The following is a 20067-nucleotide window of genomic DNA, read 5'->3' on the forward strand; positions in this document are numbered from 1 at the left end:
AGGTCCCGGTTCTTCTGTAAGTCCAGGGCCATTCTACGTAAGCCGACGTTAAAAAGAAGTGGTGACAATATGGATCCTTGAGGAGTGCCCTTATCTGGTAGGCGATACAGAGCAGAACGTGCTGAACCTAGTCCTATTTTCGCGGAGCGGCTGCTCAGGAAGTCCTGAACGTAATGAAATACCCTTTCTCCACACCCGACATCTCGCAGTCCGTCTAGTATTGTAGTGTGTGAGATGTTATCAAATGCCTTATGGACGTCGAGTGCTAGCAGGATTCTGTCCATGCTGCCCGGAGGAGGATCGAGCACCTCATCTCTTAATAGAAGAAAGACGTCCTGTGCACAGATTCGCCTGCGGAAACCGAACATGGATTCAGGGAAGAGTGAGTTTCGTTCGATGTGGGCTTCGAGTCGGGTTAGAATTACTCGTTCAAAGAGCTTGCCCATGCAAGACGTGAGCGATATGGGCCTGAGATGGTTGAGCTCGCGCGGCTTGCCCGGTTTTGGTATAAGCACGATGTCTGCCTGCTTCCATTCTCGCGGTAGTCTCCCATCCGGTCGCCAGACCTGTTCATTGAAGAAGTCGACTAAGTGCTGTAGGGCTACGTCACTAAGGTTGCGCAGCATTGCGTTGGTGATTTGGTCGGGTCCAGGAGCCGTGTTCTTCTTGAAGGTTTGTGCTGCTGCGTAGAGCTCCGAGAAGGTGATGGGGGCGTCCAAGCTCGAGTTATCCTGTCCTTGGTATTCTCTCATAACGCTTGAAGATGTCTGGGCAGCGCCGGTGTAGGTGCGTTTTAGGTGCTCGAGTAGTTCTTGTTCTGAGCCCTTGTATTCTCCTAACAGCCGCCGCATGACGTTAGACGTCTCGGTGCGCGTGCTAGTTGGGTCTAACATGCACCGAAGAATGGCCCAGGTCTTCTTGGTGCTGAGGGTGCCTCTGAGAGAGTCGCAGAAGCCGCGCCAATTTTGATTATTCAGCTCCTGCGCATAGGTGTTAGCTTCGTTTGCCAGCAGGGCTATTCGGCGCCTAAGTTTGCGATTACGCCGCTGCCGCTTCCAGCGTTTGGTGAGGCTTCTGTGGGCCTCCCAGAGGTGGGCGAGATGGCTGTCTACTGCTGGTGCTTCCGTTGTGGTCTTGATCTCTCTCGTGGTGGCAGCATGGGCCTCCTTGAGGAAAGCTGTCCAACCTGCGGCCGTGGCTGGAAATGAGGATGCAGCCTGGTGTCGTTCTCTGTACCTTTTCCAATCAGTGAGCCTGGCGACTCCTAGAGGCTGTCGAACGTTAGCTGTGTTAACAGTGACACACAATAGATAGTGATCACTACCTAGCGTTTCGTCCAGGTTACACCAGGTGACCCCCGTCTCGTTGTTGACAAACGTGAGGTCTGGCGTGGTGTCCCGGGCAACGCTGTTTCCCATCCTTGTAGGAGTGCCTGGCTGCGTAATCAGTACAAGTTCGTGGGACTGAGTTTCTCGGAGTAGATTGAAGCCCTTGGCGGTGTCGCGTTGATAACCCCATGCGGAGTGCCAAGCGTTAAAGTCTCCGAGAAAGATTAGTCGGTCTTTCGTTGAGAGCAAGGTAGATACGTGACTTAAAATTAATGAAAAATCGGCCCTCTTATCCCTAGGTGGGCTATATACGTTGGTTATCAGGCACTTTGGACGACCCTTCTTAACTGGCCAAATGGTGAGTATTTGGTGGTGGATTTCTACGCCAGGTGCTATGGCGACAGTGATTGTGAGGTCCTTGCGGGCCAATGCTGCCACCTCAGGGTAGTTCGAATCGCTGTAAAAACGGTAGCCCCCAATAGGTATCCGCATTTTCCCCACTTCCTGAAGACAAATAATGTCAGGTGGGACGAGCGCCGCCTTGATATATTGTGTAAGTGCAGCATGTTTGTTATGTAGTGATCGGCAGTTCCACTGCCAAATTACGAGATTCTCTTGGCGTGTAGGTGTGGAGTTAGCCAGAGTATGAGCTCTCGAAATGATCTGTGTCTGTGGTTACGGTGACCTTTGGATCTCGGTTCTCCGGGCTTAGGCTGCTACGACGTTTTCGCGTTTTTTTGGCTCCTTTGAGCGAGTCGTCGACATACCGTTTAAGATTGTGAAGCTCTGCAAAAAATAATTGCATTTGTGCGCACATATTGTCTAGTTTCCCTTCCAGATGAGTGATGGGTGCAGGCATCTGTGATATAGGCTGCGTTTGTGATAGTGGTTTGGTCTGTGTTGGGTTCGTCTGTGTGTTGGACAGTTGTGCGGGTGCGTTTGTCTTATGGGTTCCTCCGCGCGTCATCATGCTTGCCATTTGTCGTTTAAGTGTTTCAAGTTCAGTTTTCATGCTATCCAAGCTTGCCTTAAGTTGTCTGTTTTCGGCAACTATTTTCTTGTATTCCTCGTTTTGTGTGATAGGTTTGGTTGTGGAGGACGCGACCGCTGCCCAGCTTACCTGTGGATTTGACAGAACGCCGGCCGCCTTCGGTGCTTCTCTGGATGATCGTCGCGTCTGTCTTGCTTCTCCTCCCTGGACGCGCTCTCGTGCTCGAGAGCGGGATCTGCTCCGGTGAGGTGACGCTGATCGGGACCGAGCGTTCAGTCGGTGTGGAGATGGCGATCTCGTCCTTCCCTGTCGGTCGCGTTGGTCGCTCCTATGGCCGTTTATGTAGTCCGATTCCTCATCCTCTGAGGCGAACCAGCGAGGTGTTTTCTGCCCTTCATTGCACTTGTCAGTGCTCTTTCTGACTTGAGGTTTTTTCGGTTGCTTGAGGCGTCGTTGGCAGCTGCGGTCCCCGGTGACGTGGGCACCCTCACACGAGGCACACTTTGGCTCACACGGGTGTCCGTCCACTGGGTTTCTGAGTCCACAATTTCGGCACACTCGCAGGTCCGGCTGTGGACAGACGTCTGTCCGATGCCCTTTTCCATGGCATGTTTTGCACACCTGAACAGTAGCACGGTAAGGATGACACAGGAGTTCGCCTCCGTTGTAGTACACCACCCGAGGTAGTGACGGGCCGCAGAAAGTAAGGGCGGCACTCTTTGTTTCTCCGATCATTCTTGCTTGGATAAGTTCGACGCCTTGAGTCCGTATACGTATGTTTGCTATGATGGTCTCCGGTGGCGTTCGGGGTGGAAGTCCGTGTATAACTCCTCGGATAGCTTCCTCTCCGGTGGCAGCGTATACGTTAACGTCATGCGAACGTCCGTTGATAGTGAGGGAGTGGACTCGGCGTGCCTGCTCCGCGACCTCCTGACTCGATGTCGAAAGTATGGCGATATTGGAGCCGGGCTTTATACGGAGCAAAAATTGCTCACCTCTTATTTGGTAGTCGCAGGCCATGACGATCGCTTCGGCGAGGGCCGGCGTGCTGATAGTCTTCAAAGGCAGTCCCTGGTGTGGTCGGATAACTATCTTGAAGTCATCCTTAGGAAGAGGAGGAAGTTTGGGTATGCCTCTTCGTCGTTTCTTTAGTTTCGCCGGGTTAGTGCTGCCCGTTGAGTCCGTTTGTCGCTTGCGCTCTCGAGCCTGCTGCTTCTTTTGCCGTAGTGTCAGGACTGTCTGCCAGTCGTCGTCCGTCCGCTGGCGTTCCCCGGCGTTGTGGCGAGCGGAGCCTGTTATGCCGTCTTCTGTTCTGTCTACATTTGTGGCATCCATGTTTTCTGCTGGTGTTGTCTCACCTTGCATTCTCGTCGTCGTCTGAAGTTCGCTAAGCGTTCCCGTAGCCATGCCCAGGCAGAACGGTTGCTGCCGTTCGCGTTCCTCACGCGTCGGAGCAGCACCGGCTGCTGCGCCGAGCTGGCGTCGGGTTACCGACGCCGAGCTGGCGTCGGTTCACCGACGCCGCCCCGTAGTCCGGCTTTGTAGGATCGCTGGACCTCACGAGCGTCACCGAGGGCCAAGTGGGCAGCACACCCGTGTTCCTTGTATCTTCACGAGTCGACTGGTATCTCGGTACCGTGGGTGGATGCACTAGTCTACCAAAAACACATCGAAACGCAGAGCGCGATGCAAGCAGTACTGCGCTGCTCGGCGCCCCCTTGCGGCCTCCCTTAGGGAATGAGCCAAACCAGTGGTGAATCGCCACCATTTGCGACTACTCGCTTCGTGACAGCTTGATGGATTTGTTGCCTTCGAGATCGAGACGATGTGTCGTCACGGAGGAAATCTCGGAGGCTATGCTTCAACATTGCCATCGATACTGAATCATTGTTTCAACGCAGATAATTGCGATTTGCGCAGCAACATCATTTATTTTATTACACTTTGTGTATAACTGACAGCTTTGCAAAAAAAATTATAGGAGTTCTTCCCGAACAAAATATTTTTGAAAGTTTTTTACCAAACTTAGCGAAATGTACAAAAGTTAACAAGCAACATTGAAATTTGTTTCTTTTTTTGCGTGTTTGGTTGTTTGGCATTTGTTTTCGTCGCCATTTTGCTTTTTTGCGTGGTCACCGTGTGCGCGTTGTGTGCGTCGTGAGCTGTAAGCATGCGTGTGCGTCGTGATCTGCTGTTGCGCGACAAGAGACATTTTTGCCAAGAGCGTTGGGAGACGAAAAGCTGAATGTGCCCGTCCGTCCACTGGCTGACGCGGAGGTATGCCACCGACTGGCCTGCGTGGAAGCGTGCATGAAGAATGGAGCGCCGGCTGACCCGACGGTAAGGGTAGTTCTGAACTTCGTGTCACACATTACTCCCCCCCTCTTCTTTGGCTTCTGGATTGGATTGGCGCGGCTCGCTACGTGCTTGCGCGCGCTTTTCCGAGCGCAGATTGGTGTGCGCCTGGTTTCTGCACTAGGCTGTTATGCGATCGCTTTTTCGAGCGCAGATTGCGGAAGTGCAGCGCCGCGGGCCTACCGTGTATGGAAGCGCACAGCAATGCCGGGAAACATTCATACAAAAGCAAAGGGTCAGAAAAGTGCGCTTTATTTTCCATTACTATGTCACACTGGGTAGCGCCGTGCGATCGCTTCTAATAAACGCAGAAACGAGTCCTTGCAGCGCATGTGCCCATTAATCGATGCCCACCATAGCCATATCAGGTGCGACTCGAGAGGAGAGTCACCCTGTAGCCGGCGGAGTCGAGGTAGCGCTTCACCTTCTGCCAGTAGCTTTCGATTTTCTGGGTGTGAGCGCCCGTGATTGGGTCTACAAAGTTCATGCTGTGGTTAACAGCCTCCCATTGCAAATTCAGTCTTGCTCCGTTAGCCCCCACCAAGTTCGGGATGAAGTTGTATGGGGCCCATTCATCACTGTGGATGGTGGTTCCCGGTTCAACGTTGGCTGCAATAATGGGGCCTAGCGTCGCCGCGTCTCGTCGGTCGACCTTGAATAGTCGGAGCTCCCCGGTGGTCACGCAGATCATGCCGAATACCCATGGTCCACGATCTGCAATGCCGCCGTAATTTTGGCGGCTCGGCGGAACGTTGTCGCCCGTCATCAGGCGGCCTCGATTGTATTTTCGCTTGCCGCGAAGGAGGCATTCATCAATTTGCACAATCCTCCCGGGGCCACCGAGTGGGGGTCGCGCCAGCAGCTCGTCCCGCACGACCTCACGAGCGTAGTTCCTCCAGTCGGCGATGACATGGTCCGACAGATGAAGCAAGTCGCCGGTCATCTCCTTCATGAGCCACGTGCCTATGTTTTTGCTCACGCAGTACGTGAGTCAAATCACTTGCCGCCTGCAGTAAGCGACGCTCACTTCGCCTTTTGAAAGCCCAGTGCAAAAAGCAGGCGATCGTGCAAAAGCCTAGTGCAGAAACCAGGCTCACATCAATCTGCGGTCGAAAAAGCGATCGCATAACAGCCTAGTGCAGAAACCAGGCGCACACCAATCTGCGCTCGGAAAAGCGCGCGCAAGCACGTAGCGAGCCGCGCCAATCCAATCCAGAAGCCAAAAAAGAGGGGGGAAGTAATGTGTGACACTAAGTTCAGAACTACCACGGTAAGCACGTTTCTTGTCTGTATAACTGATCGGCAACGTTCTGACTGGTGTCGTAGAAGTCGCGGGGCGCTTTTTTTTGTCTCTGGGTGTACGTCGGGCAGACTTGCGCCTGTGGCGCTCGTGCTGCGTGAGTCAACCACTCCGAGCTGTATGTCTGATTCACGCGTGGTGCACGGCGTCGGTGTTTCAAAACATTTCGTGCCGGGCCGGTCCCGGGTGCATGTGTAGCGTGTTGCATGCTCATTCGGTCCATCAAGCGCTAAGGTGGGGTCATGTCTGTTTAAGCTGTGTGTTTAGCAGCCTGGCCTATTCGTCTGTACTACACGGTAGCCAAGTTTATCGCGAACTGAAATGCACGAAACCACTTAAAACAAGGGCGCCTGTTCCTGTGTTGTCATGCTCGTCCCCACCCTTTGCGGTAGCTTAGTGTTGCACCACTGGCCTTGAGGCCGCAGGTGCAACTCCGGCTGCGGCAGCCGGATTTCGATGGGGCGAAATGCAAAAAACGCTCGTGCTTGGATATGGGTGCTTGTTAAAGATCGGGGTCGTGGTCAAATTTAATTCGGTTATACACTGCGGCGTACCTTGTAGTGAGATCATGGCTTTGGATAGTAAAATCACAGAATTTGAATGTTTAACTTGCTTGACCCTGTTTTAAGTATTACCGTTGCAGCAGGACCCATGCACAGCCATTTATATGAAAATCGAATTGGCGGACCGTCTTTTCCTTGTATTGTCATCAAATAATCATGCAGAAATGTCGTGGCCGATATCGTGTCATGTCTAATAAACGCGGATCGTCCTATAAAACAGGCTGGTTGATCGTTCGCGAATCGAATGCTACCGTGTTGTAAAAAAGTAAAAAAAAAATGCCTAAAGCGCATGTGATTGACGCCACCAGTTTCTCTCTCAGCCCTGGGTATCTTTTTCATGTTGCAAAATTATTTCTGTGAAATTATTTGTGTGCTCTGGATATCTTAAAGAACAAGATTTTACTCAAACCTGTAGTGTATTAAGACTTGTTAATCCGGCGTTACTATAAATATATGCCTTCTTGCAAAAAAGAAAGAAAAAAGGTTATGAAAGCATGCAAGCCTCTGAATACGAGAGAAAAGATGCAACCTTTAGACCAAATCTGGGTTATTTTTCCCTTCAGAGGACTGACCCAAATTCCTACTTTTATGTTCGCACAGAAAAGTGCCTTGTCGTAAAGATGTAATATCAGACACTTTCTTTTGAAATGTTTTTCTCTTAACCGCCCTGTGAAAAACTGTTGGTAAAAGAATTCGGTTCTTGCTATTTCAGTATACCTAAAACATATGCAGTGAACAATAAAAATATTCAACTAATTCATTCAGTCACATAAATAAAATACATTGCTAACACAGTAGCTGGTAGCAAGAAACACTTGGTTACATAAGCATCAAGCACTTATACACATTTTTTGTTATTGATGGCATTTCACTGTGTAGCTGATATGTAATACTGCATTTATAAAATACTTTAAATAGTGGCATCCACAGCATCTGGAGAAGAGTGCAGGGCACATTGTGTCTGATACTAGTGCAAACTTGCGTGACACATCAACAGCAGGCAACAATCTTACACCATCTGTGTATTGGTTTCTGTGAATATAAAAAAGGATCTTTAAGGCCCTTCCCTGCATGTGCGAATGTACTTTGCCACACCGAATAAACAGTGCTAACATAACAAGAACCAGTTGAACATGCCTTTCCACATCAAACGTTCCTGTGTACACGCCCTGTAATATTTATGGAAGTATAGGTGTCGAGGCCCTCTAGCCAGTTTATGTATGGAACTCCATGACTCGGGACAAAAAAGCACACTGCAGCAGTGTATGGGTCTGGTAGTATTCAGTCCGTACTAGAATTTATGAGGAATATTGAATACTGAAGCATATTTAAAAAAGCTTAGATGTATTGATCATACTGATTTGTTCCCTTTTGCTGCTTGAAAGAAATACCCATTAATTTTTTAAATAATTTTGTGGATAAACATGCCTATTCTTGAATTCAAAACTATCTGTGCAGCATGTGTGAAGACCTGCAACACTTTAATGGAAGGCTTCTCGGCTTCACTCGACTATCACGAAGTGTCATGCATCCGACTCGTGTTAAATGCCAGGCTCGCCAAATCACGCTTCAGTGACTGATGCACAAAAACCGAAGGGTCGCAAAATTCATTATTAAGTGCGAGATATTTTGCTGCATAAGGAAGTAGCATTTGGTGCTTTATCGCTGAAATGGTTGAAGTACATATTACTTTTATTCAGTGGTTGTATTGCTTTCTCATTATGCAGAAGCTGGCAAGAGAGTGAAGAGGCTACGAAAAATCCTCAACATCGAGAGCAAGCCAGAAGAACCAGTAATTGCTTGCACACAGGTACGCTTATTGTGTGCTGCCAGTTGTTCTCCCTTCTTTCTTTCGCTTTCTTTTTTGGCAATATAGTGCATTTGAAATGATTCCGTGAACAAAGCAAGATTAAATCAGTGTTTCCCAACTTCTGGCCCCTGGAATCACTTGACATAGCGAAAGGGATCTGTATGGATCACTTAAAGATTTGCAGTTGATCTTGCGATGTGTGACTATGACTAAAATTGATATCTGGGCAGCATGGTGGCAGGTAGCAAGCCGTTGCAGGAAAGTTGCTGGTGCTGTATGCTATTTAGCAATAATTAACAATGATCGTGTACGAGATCACGCTCACTGACGACAGCTTGTGTATCTGTGGGCAACCAGCCGGCAACTACTAAGTCCACCTCTGAACAACTTATATTTGTTCGCACACGTGCACATGTGCTGCAGTGTCAGTAACTGCAAGCAACTGTCAAAGAAATGCCTCTGCAATGCAAACCATGCAACGGTGCTGCAAGACATTTGTTTTTCTTCTGCTGTCATTTATGGCTTGTCCTTTTGATGATAAATTGTTCACCTTTATGCTCTGTGTGATCAAAAGTGAGCTTTTAAAGTGTCGCTTAATTTTTTGTGTACAGGTTGACATTGGCGGCCGGACGCTGATTGATAAGAACATCCTCGATCAGCTGAGCCAGGCTTGTGACTGTACCAGTGGCCGTGGAAAATTCGTCAGGGCACATTTGCACCACGTATTTACTGATGGTGGGCTCCACAGCAAGCCGCTGCTTGGGGGAAGAGCTGCCTACGTGGCGAGACGGTTCAAGAGGAGGCCCTCAACACTGTATGCGTGGAGACCGATAGGTGTGTACGCTATTTTAATAGTCATGTAGCCTTAAATAATGAAATCAGAACATGCATATAAGTTGAAGAAAGGCTATTTGTACAAACTGTACTGTTAGCAACTGGATAAAGTATAGTAAGTGTTCCTAATATTTGGTGTAGAAAAACAAATAGTTCCCTTCTTTCATTATTTACATTATGGCCACAAAGTTATGCACAAATTTTAGAGGCCTGATAAAAGAAATGATTGGTTGAGCTATAGATTGATCACAGCTGCTTAAAAGATACTGATGGGCTAGTTGGTGAGCCATGATATTGAAGCAGCACACTTACTTTTTTTTTTATTTATTTAATACGTACTGCCAGCCTGAATGTCAGGCTTTAGGCAGGAGTGGGGTACATAACAATACAGCATGTAGGAATACAATGTACATTTGGTCGAGCAAGTACGGCATAAGAAGAACCCACATAAGCCATACAAAGCGGAGTACAAACAATATGCCACGACAATGTGAAGTAACGTTAGCTATTGCGGAATGCGCTCAAGAAAGAAGACACCGTCGAACACTCAACCACATTGGCAGGTAGGTTATTCCATGTACGAATTGTGCTCGGGAAAAATGAGGCTTTGAATGTATTTGTTCTGCACAAGAACTCGCTCACCTTCTTTGAATGGAAGGAACGGGTTTGTCGCTGGGTAATTGAATGAAAATATGCATTTTTATTTATTCCAAGTTGGTTATGGTAAATTAAGTAGAACATTTTTAGTTTGTCCTGGTGTCGTCTTACCTGTAGTGTCTCTAAATTGGCTGTTTGCAAAAGGGCTGATGGGGATTTTTTCCAACTATAACAATTATATATGAACCTGACGCATTTGCGTTGGACATTTTCAAGTTTGGTAATATTACACTTTGTGTGTGGATCCCAAACGATTGCTGCATATTCTAGAATTGATCTAATGAATGTTTTGTACGCGAGTAGTCTAATTTCTGTGGAGGATTTACTAAGGGTTCTTCTTAAATATCCAAGTTGTTTCATTGCCTTACTTACGGTGTACGTTATGTGGTCATTCCATTTCAAATCTGATGTAATTATGACTCCTAAGTATTTGTATTTTGTAACCTGAGACAAGGCGTTGTTATCGATGGTGTAGCGGAACTTCAAAGGATTAACTTTACGTGTCACAGTCATAGCTACTGTTTTTTTTAAATTAATGCACATTTGCCAAGTTGAGCACCAGGCTTGAATTTTACGTAGAGACATATTTAACAATTCCTGATCGTCGTTGCACAAAATCTCATGGTAAAGTATGCAATCATCGGCAAACAGACGTATTTTAACTGATATGTTGGCTGCAATATCATTTATAAATACCAAGAAAAGTAATGGTCCCAGGACGGAGCCCTGAGGAACACCGGACTCTACAGGGGCAGGGTCCGAACTGATTCCGTCTATATATACTGTTTGATGCCTGAAAGATAAGTATGCTGTTATCCATGCGAGCAATGTATCATTTTTCAGAATAGGTTTAAGTTTCAAAAGCAGTTTTTGGTGGCACACTCTGTCGAAAGCTTTCTCAAAATCCAAAAATATCATGTCTATTTGGCTGCCCCTATCTAATGCTGCTGCGAGGTCATGGACAATCTCTAGTAACTGCGTTACCGTGGAATGTTTGCGACGGAAACCATGCTGTCGGCTATCAATAATGCAGTTTTCCTCAGCAAAAGTGGAAATATGCGCGAAAATAATGTGCTCAAGTACCTTCGCACATGTACATAGCAAGGAAATAGGCCTGTAGGAAGAAACAAGAGACCGGTCGCTGGTTTTGGGTATCGGTGTGATTTTAGCATGTTTCCAATCGTTCGGAAGTTCAGCACAGGACAATGATTTATCAAAGATCAAGCATAAGTACTTTGCGCACCATTCAGCGTAACGGAAGAGAAAAGAAGCAGGAATGCCGTCAATTCCCGGCGACTTTCTGACATCTAGATTGAGCAGAATTTTCAGTACACCCTCTTCACTAATAGATAGATTATTTATTGCAGGAATTCCGTCAAAAGCATTGAATTGTGGAATTACGTCATCATCTCTGGTGAACACGGAACAGAAGTAAAGGTTTAGTGCATTGGCTACGTCCCCTCGATCTGTTACAGCAGTGCCATTTATGATAAGGTTTGAAACCGATTGCTTCTTTGGCGACAAGTGACGCCAAAATTTTGTTGGCGACGCAACAAGAAACTCTTTTAAACGTACACTCTGATAATGGTCTTTACTTTTTTTTATAGCATTCTTGAGAAGCAGTTGCAGTTCAGATAACTGGTGTGCGCCCTCAGGTGAAGGTCGTTGTAGAAACCGTTTCCTTGCTTTTTTTACTTTACGGCCTGCCCTGGCTATTTCTTTAGTCATCCATGGCTTGCAAGTACGTTTTACAACCTTTTTGTGTGGAATGAAACATTTTGTGCAGTGCATCACTAAATCTTTGAATTGCAGCCATAACATATCAACGGATATGCCATTGCATTCATATTGGGAAACAAAGGAAGAGAATGAATTGTCCAATGCATCGAGTACATCCACATCACTGGCGCGAGAAAAATCGAGTACAAAGGTCTCCGTCTGTTGCAGTTTTGAAACTTTCTTCAATTCCATGACAAAGGACACTATTTTGTGGTCTGAAATCCCTTCAAAAATGTGCACGCTCGGATTCATACGAATAATTTTGTCATTTGCGAGGAATAAATCTAAAGTTGACGCACTTCCACCGTGAACACGAGTAGGCAGTTTCACTAATTGCGTTAAATTGTGTAGCAGAACTATGTCAACAAAGGGCTCCGCAGTAGGAGAACGCGCATTTGGGAACTCATTATCCCAATCGACATCTGGAACGTTAAAATCACCTGCCAACAAAATGCTATAAGATTGGTTCCTATATTCGCATAGAAATTCATTCAGGTTTTCAAAAAATGCTGGGCTGCAATTTGGAGGGCGATAAAATCCCGCAATCAGAAGACGGAAATCTTCAAGGACAACCTTTACAACAACGCTTTCCATTCCAACAGGGTCAGGTAGTCTGGACACATTCAAGCACTCCTTAAAAAGCACGGCTACGCCACCACCTCGGGAATCTCTGTCGTTACGGTAAATTCCATACCCTGCTGGAGTGATTTCGACATCGTCGATACCTCGATGTAACCAAGTTTCAGTAACAATTATGATCTGTGGGCTATGGACCATAACAATACTTTCCAGATCTGCTGTTTTGTTAACTACACTACGCGCGTTCACGTTGAGACAACAAAATGTGCTTTTAACAGGAGAGTCGGGTCATGTCATCTGGGACGCGAGTGAACGTGCAACGATGGGCACTATTTTCGTTTGGTTACTGTCCCATTGAAACATTTCATTATCAATACGAACTTTGTCGTATATCAACTTGACCTTTCCTCCCTGCCTTCTAATATCAGCCGTATTGTCCCACAAGTATTTTCTTACTTGCCTCGTGGCTGCCGAGAAGTCTTCACCAACAGATATGTTCTTTTCTTTTTTTAGCTTGAAGCAGTTTTGAAGAACGTTCACTTTTTCACGGTGATCAATAAGTTTAAGAATGACTGGTCTTGGTTTATCTGCTTTCTTCCTGCCAATTCTATGTATCCTTTCTACGGAAGATACCTGTACGCCCAGTGTAGTTTTGAACAAGCCATCAACCACATCTTCCATAAGTGACGTAGACGTTTCGTCGCGCCGCTCAGGAATGCCAAACACAATTAGGTTGTTTCTCCGACTCCTGTCTTCAATGTCGACTAACTTTTTTTCCAGGGTTTTAATTGTTCTTTCCATATCAGCTATCCTCGTGCCTACCTCCTTTACTATTGCTGCTGATTCCTCCACCTGCTTAAGCTTTGCCTCGATTGCGTCCAGTCTTTCCTGCATACTCTTCTGACCACCCAGAAGTTGCAGTAGCAGCTCCCCAGTGCTCGGCCCGGGATTAACCTCGACATCACCACATAGCACCAGTAATGAAACCAAAATATCCTGTACATACAGGTACACGGCACAGGCACTTTTGGGGCACGCCAGCAGGACCAGGCAACGGTTGCTAGTTTTTACTGAGGAATAATTATTACTGACCTGCGCAAAAAGCAGGAATGGGTTTGACATGGTGTTGACCGGTGGCCCGCTGACATGCCCACTGAAGTGATCAGCGTACGACGAGCTTCTTATATAGGCCGTGGTTGTGGAACTTGGGGGCGGTGCCGTCCAAGCGTCGACGTAATGCAGCAGTCTTGGCGCGCAGACTCCGTAAAGTCTGGCAGTGGTGACACGTGTTGATCCATCGGGTATGCGTGCCGGAACAGTCAAGCTGAGTACAATCTGCGCAAAAAGCAGGAATGGGTTTGACATGGTGTTGACCGGTGGCCCGCTGACATGCCCACTGAAGTGATCAGCGTACGACGAGCTTCTTATATAGGCCGTGGTTGTGGAACTTGGGGGCGGTGCCGTCCAAGCGTCGACGTAATGCAGCAGTCTTGGCGCGCAGACTCCGTAAAGTCTGGCAGTGGTGACACGTGTTGATCCATCGGGTATGCGTGCCGGAACAGTCAAGCTGAGTACAATCTGCGCAAAAAGCAGGAATGGGTTTGACATGGTGTTGACCGGTGGCCCGCTGACATGCCCACTGGTGCACATGTGCACATCTGACACATACGCGTACACATAGAAAGGACATACACAGGCGCTGGACTGCACATTTTACAATATTGCTTAAAGACGACCCGTCTTTTGTAGTGCCACTTGAGAAGCACACGTGCTCTGATGGCAGTGAGGTGCGACAAGAGCGAGAGTAAAACACAAAAAAAACACAAATAGAGGTGACATTTTTGGATTCCCACCGTGAATAATCAAAGTCTAAATAGCGGCACGCTTTTTCAGAGAATGATACCAAGGTGCAACCGATAGACCTATCTTTCCATTTGCCAGTTTCTGTTGCTTTGTTTGTTATGTTCCCTGCGCAAAACTTCCGTATCTTTCAGGACAGGTTTGCAGCCCCAATCCTTGCAATGATAGGCTAAATGACTTGTATCTTTAGCCGTGCAGGGATAAATGTGCTCATTTAGCCTTGTATATTCAAGCACTTGCATGTCTGCCCAGTGTATGCCTTGTTACAGGACAGAAGGATCCTATAAACCACTCCGTCTGCACAAGTGACATAGGGCTTTCGATGGTTGATTGCACAGGGACTTGTTCTTTTTTTTGTGCCATTCACCTTTTTGCACAGGATCGACAACTGCAGAGGTGTGGTAAACACTACATCAACGCCTGCCCTTTGACCTATCTTTTGCAGATTGTGGGAAATTGTGTGTACATAAGGTATGACTGCGTTGTCTTGACAGTCCTTGTGACTGCAGTGGATCCGCTCACTTTTTTGTGTTTAGTAACCTGAAACGTATCAAGAGCTTCGATGGATACCTAGGGCTCCTGAGGCGGGTTACCTTGTTTGTGAAGCTGGTTTCACATTTGTGATGGCATGATTTTTGCAGTGCGTTAAGAAAGCAAGAGCGGACAATCGCCCTCTTCACAAGCTTTGAATGTGCCGATTGGTAGGGAAGGACAGATTTGTTGCCCCTTGGTTCATAATACCAACATACACACCAATGCAGTGTTTTATAAATGCCCCACGTCATTGTTACTAACACATAAGCTACCTATCAGCGGTTTTATTAGGTTTTTAGAGCTTGGTGCATATGTATCCTCTGATCAAATCTGTTGGTCTTATGAGCCAAGGAGCAACAAAGCTGTCCTTCCCTACCACTTGGCCCATTCAAAGCTTGTGAAAACGGTGACTGTCCACTCTTGCTTTCTTAACACACTGCAAAAAACATGCCATCACAAATGTGAAACAAGCTTAACAAACCAGGTAACCTGCCTCAGGAGCTCTGGGTATTCATCGAAGCTCTTGATCAGTTGCAGAATGCTTACATAAGAAGACAGAAAAGGCGAGCGGATCCACGTACAGTCACAGGGCATTACAAGCTGGTCATGCCTTATGTACTCACAATTTCCCAAATCTGCTAAAGATAGGTCACAGGGCTGGCATTGATGTGGTGTTTTGCGCACCTCTGTGATTGTCGAGCCTGTGCAAAAAGGGGAATGGCGCGAAAAAAGGAACAAGTGCCTGTGCAATCAACCACTGAAAGCCCTGTGTGAATTGTTCAGAGAGAGTGGTTTATAAGCTCCCTCTGTCCTGTAACAAGGTATACATTGGGCAGACGGGCAGGTCCTTAAGTGCGAGGCTAACTGAGCACAATTATCACTACATGGCTAAAGATTCAGATCACTGAGCGTTTAATTGCAAGGATTGTGGCTGCAAACCCATACTGAAAGATACGGAAGTTGTGCGCAGAGAACACAAACAGCAAACGGGAAATTCTTGAAGCAATAGAAATTGACAAATGGAAAGATAGGTGTATCAGTTGCCCCTCAGTATCATTCTCAGAAGAAGCATGCTGCTATCTTGGACTTTGGTTATTCATAGTGGAAATCCAAAAATTTCATCTTTATTTGTGTTTTTTTGTGCATTTTATCCTGGCTCTTGTCACACCTCACTGCCATCAGGGCATGTACGCTTCACAAGAGACACTATAAAAGATGGGTCTTTGAGCAATAAAGCAGTAGTTGCAGTCTGGCGCCTGTGTATGCCCTTTCTAAGTGTACGTGTCAGATGTAAGTGTGCTGCTTCAAGATCATAGCTGGCCAGATAGCACACATGTATTCCTAGGTCGACTTCTGCACCAGCTATTTCTGATGGCACATTTTAATATATGCTCGGCGATTTGCTATGTGCTGGCTATCTTATAGCTTTGTTTCTTTACTAAGAAAAACCTGCACTATTTTTCAAGACTTCTTGGGTTAACTTAGCGCTTATTGTTATTATAAAGTGTCAAATATATATGTTGCATGAAAGGTTCACTCTAGCAGGAACTTAGTGAATGCACAGAGAGGAAGAGCCCCATCACATTCGTGTGACAGTCACGTTGAGCATGGAGCTGATTTAGTTCATTTGCTGCATGTCTGACCACCACTGCTGTCATGTGTAAGCAGCAGGCTGCACCTACTTTAAAGATGAATGTTTTCTCTTAAATCAATTAAAGTCTGACAGGAAGTAGTAAATTCCAGATGCAATGTTTTCACTTGCTATGTTCAAGCTTTGCATTGCCATAGTGACCATCAGATAATTTAAAGCATAATGCTATTTGTAATAACACTTAATCAAGGATAAAACGAAAATATTACGGGATTTTTGGGCAGATAATTCGAGCATGAAACTAGTTTAATCTGCATAGAAGCTCACTTGTATACTTTTTGTCTAGCAGCTTGTACAAAGCTCTTGCCACATTTACCATGACTCCTTATACTGTTATTATAGCTCCTTATGCAGAACATCAGTAGTACATTTATTAAACATGAAAGCTTCTAGTAGATATTTATTTCTTAGTTTTGTGGTTTAAATAATCACTATTGCCTGCTAATTTAATTTGCTAAAGCTGCACATTGTTTCATTTACTCATATGTTTTCAGGATACACCTGCTCAGTTTCCGGGAGCCAGTGTTCCGTACATCAAGAAGAGCCTATCCTTGCTTCTTTCGTGATAAATAAAATGAAGTAAGACCATGCCTTTTCATATGCCTTCTAATTTGTTACTGCTGGCTGCACCTCATATTCAGCCTCAGTAAGCATTATCTTACATGAAGTCATTGCATTGAGGACTGAATGCAATGACAACTTTATGAAGATGCTGCGCAATACAATGACAACCCAGTGGAAAAATAGTACAATGAAAATCCTATGAAGATCCCATGAAAAAACAACACAATAAAAATACCATGGAGACCCCATGGAAATACACCACCATAATACTCCAATGGAAATACAATGGATTCACGGTGGCCACTTTTCCATAATCTCTCAACAAATCCTCCATCAAATGCCAATGGAATTTCCACAATTTTTCTGTTGATGGTACAATAAGATATCGATGGAAAATCAATGGATTTCCAACAACATTTTTTGTAAGGATCCGAGCGTACTCAGTTGCAACTCGTGGCCCAGAAGGGAGGATGGTGTCAAACGGCAAGTGGGGTCGCGACCATACAAAACATAAAAGCGCGAATATACTGCGGTGTCATATCGGTACGAGTTATACGCAAACGTCACGTAGGCCAGCGTGGCGTCCCAGTCGCGGTGATCGTTGGAGGCGTACATGGACAGCATCTCTGTGATTGCTCGGTTGAGGCGTTCCGTAAGATCATTCGTTTATGGGTGGTAGGCGGTGGACAGCTTGTGCTCAGTGGCACAAAGGCGGAGGAGGTCGTCGACAATTCGAGACAAGAACGAGCGGCCGCGGTCTGTAAGTAACTATCGAGGGGCACCGCGATGGAGAATGACGTCGTGGAGCAGAAAATCGGTGACGTCTGTTGCGCAAATAATCGGCAACGCCTTTGTTATACGCGTGTCGCCTAATCAGTAGCGACGGCGATCCACTTATTCCCTGTAGTCGTCTTCGGGAAAGGGCCAAGCAGGTCCAGGCCTACGCGAAATAACGGTTCATAGGTAACGTCACTTGGATGGAGTCGTCCGGCAGGTGGCAAGGGAGGTTTCTTCGGGCGCTCATACAATTCGTAGTTGCGACATAACAACGCAAAGATCGGTAGTGACCCGACCGGAAGAACCGGCGTCGTAAACGGTCGTATTTACGCAGAACTCTAAGGCGTCCCGCCGTCGGTGCATCGTGAAGTTGTTCGAGAACGACGGATCGCAGATCAAGAGGGAGGACAAGGAGCAACTATGGGCCGCCAAGGTTGATATTGCGGTGGTAGAGGATGCCGTCGTGCAGCACGAACATGCGGCACGTGCCGTCGCTGCTGCCAGATTGCACTCCGGCGATGATGGAGTGTAAGGATGAGTCGCGTTGTTGTTCAGCGCGCATGTCGGTCAAAGCCATCACGCAGGTCGCCGGATCACGTGCAACAGGATCGGTAGGATCCACGGGGTGACGCGAGAGACAATTTAATTTAATTTAATTATATGGTTTTACCTGCCAAAACCACTTTCCGATTATGAGGCACGCCGTAGTGGAGGACCCCGGAAATTTCGACCACCTGGGGTTCTTTAACGTGCACCTAAATCTAAGTACATGGGCGTTTTCGCATTTCGCCCCCATCGAAATGCGGCCGCCGTGACAGGGATTCGATCCCGCGACCTCGTGCTCAGCAGCCCAACACCATAGCCACTGAGCAACCACGGCGGGTGACGCGAGAGACAGTCAGCGCCCTTGTGCAGACGTCCAGACTTATAGTTGACAACAAATGAAAATTCCTGGAGCCGCAAAGCCCAGCGACCAAGCCGTCCTGTTGGGTCCCGGAGGGAAGACAGCCAGCAGATGGCGTGATGGTCTGTAACGACCGAAAATGTGCAGCCACACAAATATGGCCGAAACATGGCGACAGCCCAAACTAAAGACAAGCACTCCCGCTCGGTAATGGAGTAATTTCTCTCGGCAGTTGACAGCAGGCGGCTGGCGTAAGCTATCATGCACTCTTTACCATTCTGTTGTTGGGCGAGAACAGCGCCAATGCCATAGCCGCTTGCGTCAGTGTGGACTTCGGTCGGTTCAGATGGATCAAAGTGAGCAAGTATGAGAGGGGTGGTGAGAAAGCCGATGAGAGCGGCGAACATGTGAGTCTGCTCCGGGCCCTATGAGAATGGCGAGTTCTTCTTTAGAAGATCTGTCTAAGGCCGAGCAATGTCGGAGAAGTTTTTGTTGAAACGGCGAAAGTAAGAACACGGGCCGACGAAGCAGAGCACGTCAGAAGCAGAACGTGACACAGGGAAACTGCGTATGGCGCGAACTATTTCCGGATCTGGTTGGACACGGGATGCGTCAACGAGGTGTCCCAATACGGTAATCTGACGGCGCCCGAATTGACACTTTGTGGCGTTCAGTTGGAGGCCAGCTTTCCGGAAGACCACAAAAATGGCAGCGAGTCGGGTAAGATGGCTGCCGAATGTGGGAGAAAAAACAATAACGTCGTCAAGGTAACAAACACAGGCGGCCCATTGGTAGCCTCGCAGAAGAGAGTCCATCATACATTCAAATGTCGCAGGAGCATTGCATAGGTCAAATGGCATGACATTGAACTAATATAAGCCATCCGGCGTGATGAAGGCTGTCTTCTCGCGGTCCATTTTATCAACTGAAATCTGCTAGTAGCCGGATCAAAGATCGATCGACGAGAAGTATTTAGCTTCGTGCATGCAGTCCAAGGCGTCATCGATGCGTGGTAGTGGGTAGACGTCTTTTCGCGTGATCTTGTTTAAGTGGCGATAATCGACGCAAGGACGCCGGGTACCATCATTCTTTTTCACAAGGACGACAGGTGAAGTCCAAGGGCTGGCTGATGGCTCGATAACCCCTTTGCGGAGCATTTTTTCCACTTCTTATTGGGTGACTAGACGTTCGACATGCGATACACGATAAAGACGCCGACGAGTAGGATTCGCGTCTTTCACTGTTTATATTGTGGTGAACAACAGATGTTTGGCCTAAAGGCCTGTCGCCGAAATCAAAGATGTCATGGTACGATTGGAGGAGGAGGCGTATGTCCATGGCCTGCGCCGAGGTGAGGTCAGGTGCAATCATCTAGTGAACCAGAGCTAGTGAACCAAAGCTGTGAGCTGCAAATGGCGCTAAGAAATCACTCTCGGCATTCAGACTTTCAATGCCAAATTCGGAAGTATCAGAAACGCTGGCCAAGAACATGCCAGCTGGAAGCACTTGAGGGCACTGTGAAATTCAGAAGGGGAAGAACGACGCCGTTATTAGCAATTGCCACGAACGTACGCGGAAGAA

General features: G+C 47.1%; 2 protein-coding genes and 1 long non-coding RNA gene across 3 annotated transcripts in view; 1 reads left to right on the top strand and 2 right to left on the bottom strand.

Annotated features, from left to right (window-relative positions):
* The window catches only part of LOC135919829 (uncharacterized), a 44418-nt gene extending 40383 nt beyond the window's left edge, over positions 1 to 4035 (bottom strand). The window contains exon 1 of the mRNA XM_070537849.1: positions 2449 to 4035. Coding sequence (XP_070393950.1) covers positions 2449 to 3726 — 1278 coding nt within the window. The 5' untranslated portion in view covers positions 3727 to 4035. The remainder of the gene's footprint in view (positions 1 to 2448) is intronic.
* A 393-nt stretch (positions 4036 to 4428) lies between these two features.
* On the top strand, positions 4429 to 16833 carry LOC139059428 (uncharacterized). Its single transcript, XR_011514175.1, has 4 exons — positions 4429 to 4659; positions 8265 to 8347; positions 8959 to 9181; positions 16736 to 16833. It is a non-coding gene; the product is annotated as an uncharacterized lncRNA (long non-coding RNA).
* The window catches only part of LOC139059426 (uncharacterized), a 56348-nt gene continuing 45468 nt past the window's right edge, over positions 9188 to 20067 (bottom strand). The window contains exon 5 of the mRNA XM_070537848.1: positions 9188 to 13774. Within this exon, the coding sequence (XP_070393949.1) occupies positions 12485 to 13774 (1290 nt within the window). The 3' untranslated portion in view covers positions 9188 to 12484. The remainder of the gene's footprint in view (positions 13775 to 20067) is intronic.

The sequence above is a fragment of the Dermacentor albipictus genome, chromosome 4 (genome assembly GCF_038994185.2).
Source record: "Dermacentor albipictus isolate Rhodes 1998 colony chromosome 4, USDA_Dalb.pri_finalv2, whole genome shotgun sequence".
Classification (NCBI taxonomy): Eukaryota; Metazoa; Arthropoda; class Arachnida; order Ixodida; family Ixodidae; genus Dermacentor; species Dermacentor albipictus.